Source organism: Hordeum vulgare, chromosome 5H (genome assembly GCF_904849725.1).
Source record: "Hordeum vulgare subsp. vulgare chromosome 5H, MorexV3_pseudomolecules_assembly, whole genome shotgun sequence".
NCBI lineage: Eukaryota > Viridiplantae > Streptophyta > Magnoliopsida > Poales > Poaceae > Hordeum > Hordeum vulgare.
This window is the reverse complement of record NC_058522.1, coordinates 515,811,161-515,817,476: the sequence shown is the minus strand read 5'-3', so window position 1 is coordinate 515,817,476 and position 6,316 is coordinate 515,811,161. Positions and strand designations below refer to the sequence as shown.

Here is a 6,316-nt window from a genome sequence, read left to right as displayed (position 1 = left end):
AAGCCTAGCCCACCAACACAATGAATTTCAATTTGATGACAATGTTACTATTGTCTGGACCGCCCGGCTTTTTGGGAGGTGATAAGATCTACGGTGTAAATCGTCACACCATCCAACAGTTTAATTTCATTGTGCATTTTCATACATTATTTGCTTAATTACCAACTCAGAACAACCAACATGTTTTTTCTCAAAATAAATAAATAACCAACATATTTGCTAGAAATAAATAAATAACCAATATATTGTCTTCACTTTACTTATTATATGACGGGAGGCCGACTGGCCGAGCGTTGTTACTCCTAGCCACATCAGCAGCCAAGCATTCAAATTCTGGACAGTGCGGTTAACGTGGCGGGCCGGGTGGGGTCGGGCTTCTTCTTGTCGGAACCTCTGGGCCTGAGCCCGCGCGCCCTCTCGCGCAGCGCCAGCTTCTGCACCTTGCCCGTGGCGTTCTTGGGCAGCTCGTCGACGAACACCACCTTCCTGGGCACCATGAAGTGCGCCATCTTGCTCCGGCAGAAGGCAACCAGCTCCTCCTCGTTCACCTCGCCGGCGTCGGAGTCGAACTCCTTCTTCAGCGCGACGAAGGCGCACGGCGTCTCGCCCCAGTGCGGGTGCGGCATGGCAACCACCGCCGCCTCGTGCACCGCCGGGTGGCCGTACAGCGCCGCCTCCACCTCCACGCTGCTGATGTTCTCTCCGCCGGAGATGATCACGTCCTTGGACCGGTCCTTGATCTCCACGTACCCGTCCGGGTGCACCACGCCCACGTCGCCGGTCAGGAACCACCCGCCACGGAACGCCGCATCCGTGGCTTCCGGGTTCTTGTAGTACCCCTTCATCACGCTGCTCCCGCGCAGCACGATCTCGCCGAGCGTGGTGCCGTCACGGGGCACGCTCGCCATGGTCTTGAGGTCCTTCACGTCGGCGCCGGCGAGGGAGATCATGCTCACGCCCTGCCGCGCCTTGAGCGCAGCACGCTCCGGCGCCGGAAGCGCGTCCCACCGCTCCCGCCACTCGCACACCATGGCTGGGCCGGTCGCTTCGGTCATGCCGTAGGCGTGCGTGACGTGGAAGCCGAGCCGCTCCACGCGCTCGAGCAGCGCGGCCGGCGGCGGGGCGCCGCCCGTGAGCACCTCGACGGCGCGGGGCAGCGGGTCGCGCTGGGCGTCGAGGAGGACGTTGAAAAGCACGGGCGCGACGCACATGTGTGTGACACCGTGGTCGGCGATGGCGGAGTACATGGCATCGGCCGTCGGTGCGCGGACACAGACGTTGGCGCCGCCGCGCGCCGCAATGCCCCACGTGAAGGTCCAGCCGTTGCAGTGGAACATGGGGAGCGACCAGAGGTAGACCGGCTCGTTGCCCACACCCCACTGGAGCAGCAGTCCCACCGTGCTGAGGTAAGCGCCCCGGTGGCTGTACACGACGCCCTTGGGCGCGGACGTGGTGCCGGAGGTGTAGTTGAGCGCGACGGCGTCCCACTCGTCCACCACCTCGCGCGGCGGGTGCCTGCCCGGGTCGCCGCGCGCCACTAGGCCCTCGTACTCCAGCTCGCCCACCCGCGCCCCCGTCGGCGCTTCGATGTCGTCAATAACGACCAGCAGCGGTAAGGCCGTGTCCATCACGCTCTTGAGCGCGTCGGTGGCGACGCGGATGTACTGGTAGTAGATGAAGAGGAGCTTGGGGGCTGCGTGGCGGAGGATGGCGGCGACGCCGGCGGCGTCGAGGCGGGTGTTGATGGCGTTGATGACGGCCCCGGCCATGGGCACTGCGAAGTGCATCTCGTAGAGCGCGGGGGTGTTGGGCGCGAGCACGGAGACGATGTCTTTCCGGGCGACGCCGAGCGCCTGCAGCGCGGCGGATAGGCGGACGCAGCGGTCGTGCGTTTGGCGCCAGGTGAAAGCCGTGCCGCCGCAGACGACGGAGGTGCGGTCCGCATACACAGCGGCGGCGCGCGGCAGGAAGGTGACCGGGCTCAGCGGCACGTGGTTGGCGTCGCGCTTGGGCAAGCTATCCATGGCTATCGATCAGAAGTTGATTAATTCGTCACGTGTGAAGGATCAATGGGTGGTCTGATCTGGTCTGGTCTGATCTGACAAGGAGAGATGTGGGCTGGCTAGGAGGAAGAATGGTGGGTGTGTGTGTTCTCTGTGGAGCTGAGAGGCTAGCTGCTTATTTATAAGTGTGTGGGCGGGAGAAGATCTCGCTAGCTCTCTGTATATTCCTGCTAATTACCACGCGCGCGATAACAAAATTCAAGCTTATACATTGACGTGTGTTGACCTGACTGTGTGTGGTAATTTACTTTTTTTTAACGCGACCCCTTAGGTCCGATTCATTAAAAAGGTCGAAGTGAGTTGTCTGACTAATAAACAGAAAATCAGGCTAAAACCGTCACAATATGCCCGCCAAAACAAAACATACAGGACGACCTGACAACCTACAGAAGAACGCACACACCGCCAAGGGGAAGAGCTCTCTCGAGGTTGCAATCAGGCGTCATCGTCATCACGCCTCCGCAAGGGCGACTACGACTTCACTATCGACGACCACCGATGTAGCCTCCACCTTAGACGAGCGTAGAGGCCTACGTCGGTCAACGCCAAACAGCCCACCACATGCGACGGCGACTAGGCAGCTCCGACTCTGTCGACGAGCATTGTAGGATAACAAAGCGCTGGACCTGTGCTGAACCAGCGACAGAACCGACCGCCCGTCTCGTATCATCGTCACCGCAAGGCTCTTCCCCAAACAACTCCAACTCCAGAAGACAAGAGTGTTGGGGGAACGTCGCATGGGAAACAAATTTTTTCCTACGCGCGCATAAGATCTATCCATGGTGATGACCATCTACGAGAGGAGAGAGTGCATCTACGAGAGGAGAGATCGCTAAGCGGAAGCGTATATAACGCGGTTGGCTCTTCCCCAAACAGCTCCAACTCCAGAAGACAAGAGTGTTGGGGAACGTCGCATGGAAAACAAAATTTTTCCTACGCGCACATAAGATCTATCCATGGTGATGACCATCTACGAGAGGAGAGAGTGCATCTACAAGAGGAGAGATCGCTAAGCGGAAGCGTATATAACGCGATTGATGTAGTCGAACATCTTCGCAATCCAAATTGCAGTCCGTCCAGCGATCTCATCACGAACCGTCCCGCGATCCCATCCCGGTCTAGTGTCGAACGGACGGCACCTCCGTGTTCAGCACACGTACAACTCGATGACGATCTCCGCCTTCTTGATCCAACAAGAGGGACGAAGAGATAGACGAGTTCTCCAGAACGACGGCGTGGTAAACTAATCCAGCACGACTTCGTCAAGCTCTGCGGAACTAATCTAGAGGAGAAAACGACCTAGAGAGAGAGAGAGGGCAACACGTAGCTTATTAGGTTGATGGCTGCCCTCAAATCCTCTATTATATATAGGAGGGAGGGAGGGGAGGAGGCAACCTCAAAACCCTCAAAGGGTTCGGCCGAAGTGGGAGGAAGTGGAAGAGTCCACCTTCAATCCTACGCCTAGTAGGATTCCACATGATCTCCCTTCCTCACTTGGGTTTTCCCCTTATTTTGCACCTTGGACGAAATAGACTTATTGGGTTGGCCGAACCATCTGTGACAGCCCGACACCGACGTTCCAGAAGATTCCCCCCTTTATTCCATTTTCGTCGTGTATCTATTTTCTTTTGTCGCCATCATCGCATCATGCGCATCATCAGCATTGCATCGGCACCCTGTTGCCGCCAGTTTTCAAAAGTTGCATCCGTTGTTAGTTGCCGGTTATCGTCGTTGTTTGTTCTGAGTTCGATCGCACTCGCACGCGCCCGCGGCATCGTCAAACCTTGTTTTAAAAGTGTGTTGAAAACTTCCTGCGATCGGGTTGAGATTTGACGCGCGGTCTATATTAGTTGTAGTTAGGCCGCCTGTCAAGTTTTGTCGCGATCGGAGTTCGTCTGGTACCCGAACAGTCGACCGTAGCGGCACCGTATTCGAACTACCGTTGGATGTATGTCGGTGTTTTAAAAAATCGTTGCCGCGTCGCCTGTTTTCCCTCTCGTCTTCGGATAATTACACTACGCAGCCACTCGCCCGTTCCCGCGTGCGAAATCGTCTGAATCCGACCGCACGGTTGGATCCGGAACGCAATTCCGGTTAACCTAGCCCCCCATTAGTCTTTATATAGCCCCCAGATCATTTTTTAGACAACCCCCTCTCCGCTCTCCTCGAAATTCGTGCCTAGCCCCAAATCCCACCTACCGGACAATGTCTACCCAAGTGGACAATGTCCGGACGACCACAGTTGGTTCTCCTATGCCCGCAGATCCTCCCGTGCCTGCAACTCCTCCCATGCTCGAGCCCCTCCTGCCCGCGCCGCCGCACCTCCCCGTCGGCCCCACCTCCGGCCGCCGCTCGCCGGAGAGCTGAGGCGGCCGCCTCCCCGAGTCGCCGCTGATGCCGATCTGCGTTGCCTCGGTCTCCAGCTTGCGCCGCCGCCGTTCGTCGCGCCGCCATGGGCGCCTGCTGCCAGCCGTCGGACTCTGCCCGGATCTGCGCCACGCGGCCTGGATCCGCCGCCTTCGAGCCCTTGGTCCTCCCCATCCATCGATCTGTGCTGCCTCGCTGGGCAGTAGAGGCATGGCCATGGCCTCGCTCGATCAGCGACGGGAGGGAGACGCCCCTCCAGCGCCCGAGCCGCTGGCCCAGCTGCTTCTCCAGCGCCCCGCAACCGGCCCAGCTGGCCAGAGGCCGAGCCGGCCCAGGCCAGGGAGGCTCCCCCACCAGCCTCCTTCCAGGCCCATCACGAGCTGGCCAAGAGGCTCAACCGAGGTGAGTCTCCTCCCCCCCTTGTAGCATCATTATAGTTCGACCCATTTAGATTTTAGGAATTATTAAATTCCAGTTAATAACCGTATATTAAAATGCCGTATCTTTTTAACTGTGTGTCGGAACGAGGCGTGTAGTATATGGTTTTCGCGTAGTTTTGCGCGTAGAATACGTTGGTGCAACTTGCATAATTGTTTGACGTAGTTTGAGATGCCATATGCCTAGATTAACGTGCTGTCCCAATAGGTTTCGTCCCGTATTTATTTTTAGCGCAAGACTGTATAATCTGAATGCCGTATTAGAAATGCCCATGTGTTAGGAACCCTCTTGCTATGTATTTTAGCACGGTCATTGGTATTTTTGCGCGTAGGGATTTGCCGCTAGTTTATTTTTTCCGTGTATAGGTTATTATCTCGCATTTACGTGTGACGTTATTTTTGTTGTGCAACCCCACATATTTTATATGTTTCCGGATTTTTCTGTGCAATTAGTTTTAGCTTTTGAGTAAGTTAGTTCGCGAGATATTTTGCCATGTTGCCCTCTTGTCTTTTTCGTATGATTTATTCCGTGCTTCGGTTGTAGGAGTTGTCAACTAGGGAGTTGTTCTTGGATGTTTACTCTAGCCCATGGTATCTTTGGTTGCAATAGAAATGCATGTTGAGGTGTGGTTTGCTTGATCTCATGTTGCTAGAAATAGTGCTGATTTGGAGGTGCTGAAATATTTCTAAGTCTGAAATCTGTTATATTTTGTTGTTGTCTTGTCTTGCTTGTATCTTGTGATATGTAGCTCCTTTGAGGTTGGTGCAATGGAGTTAGTTGTAGCACTTGTGTTTCTCTAGCATGCTGTGAATTTCCATGCCATTTGGAGTCCTGTAGCTATTGGTTTTGCTGCTGTTAAAATGCCTTCAGATCAAAAACTGCAGCTTCATAAACTGCTATTTTCACTAAGTCTGAAATAGTGTGTGGGAAGCCATTTTGTGACTTCTTTTTCTAGTGTTCCTTGCTGCCATGCTAGTTGTTGTTAGTTGTTTGTTGTAGTGCTTATTGCCCTCTTTCGTGTCATGCCTTGGTTGATTATATTTGAGTTGAGTAGTTCGCAGTTGTGGGGTGTAGGAAATGCTATGTGGCTGATTTTGGCAGACTGTAGTGATATCTTGTTTTGCTCGTAGTTTTTGAACCGTAGCTCCGTTTTGGTAGTGTCCTATATGAAACTTACTTAGAATCTCGTGTAGTTTCATTTTCTCTTGCTGGTTGTATGTTTTGAAGTGCTCGTGACCGTCGTTGCACACATATTGCATTCATGCCATCATAACTTGCGGTGCTTGTAACTTTTGATCCGTAGCTCCGCTGGAGATGTTCTCTATGTGTAAGTTGCTTGTCTCGACGCGTAGAATCACGTGAAGCTGTTTGTTTTGCTGTTTAACAACCAATTAAATGTGTTAGTTCAGATCTGGACAGAATTGTAAATTAACATGTGAGGTCGTTTC

At 54.3% G+C, this 6,316-nt stretch overlaps 1 protein-coding gene across 1 annotated transcript; it reads right to left on the bottom strand.

Annotated features, from left to right (window-relative positions):
- Positions 1 to 275: 275 nt before the first annotated feature.
- LOC123398037 (trans-cinnamate:CoA ligase, peroxisomal-like) lies at positions 276 to 2,153 on the bottom strand. Its single transcript, XM_045092550.1, has one exon. The coding sequence runs from the start codon at positions 2,022 to 2,024 to the stop codon at positions 327 to 329; it is 1,698 nt and encodes a 565-aa protein (XP_044948485.1). The 5' UTR covers positions 2,025 to 2,153; the 3' UTR covers positions 276 to 326.
- Positions 2,154 to 6,316: the final 4,163 nt, after the last annotated feature.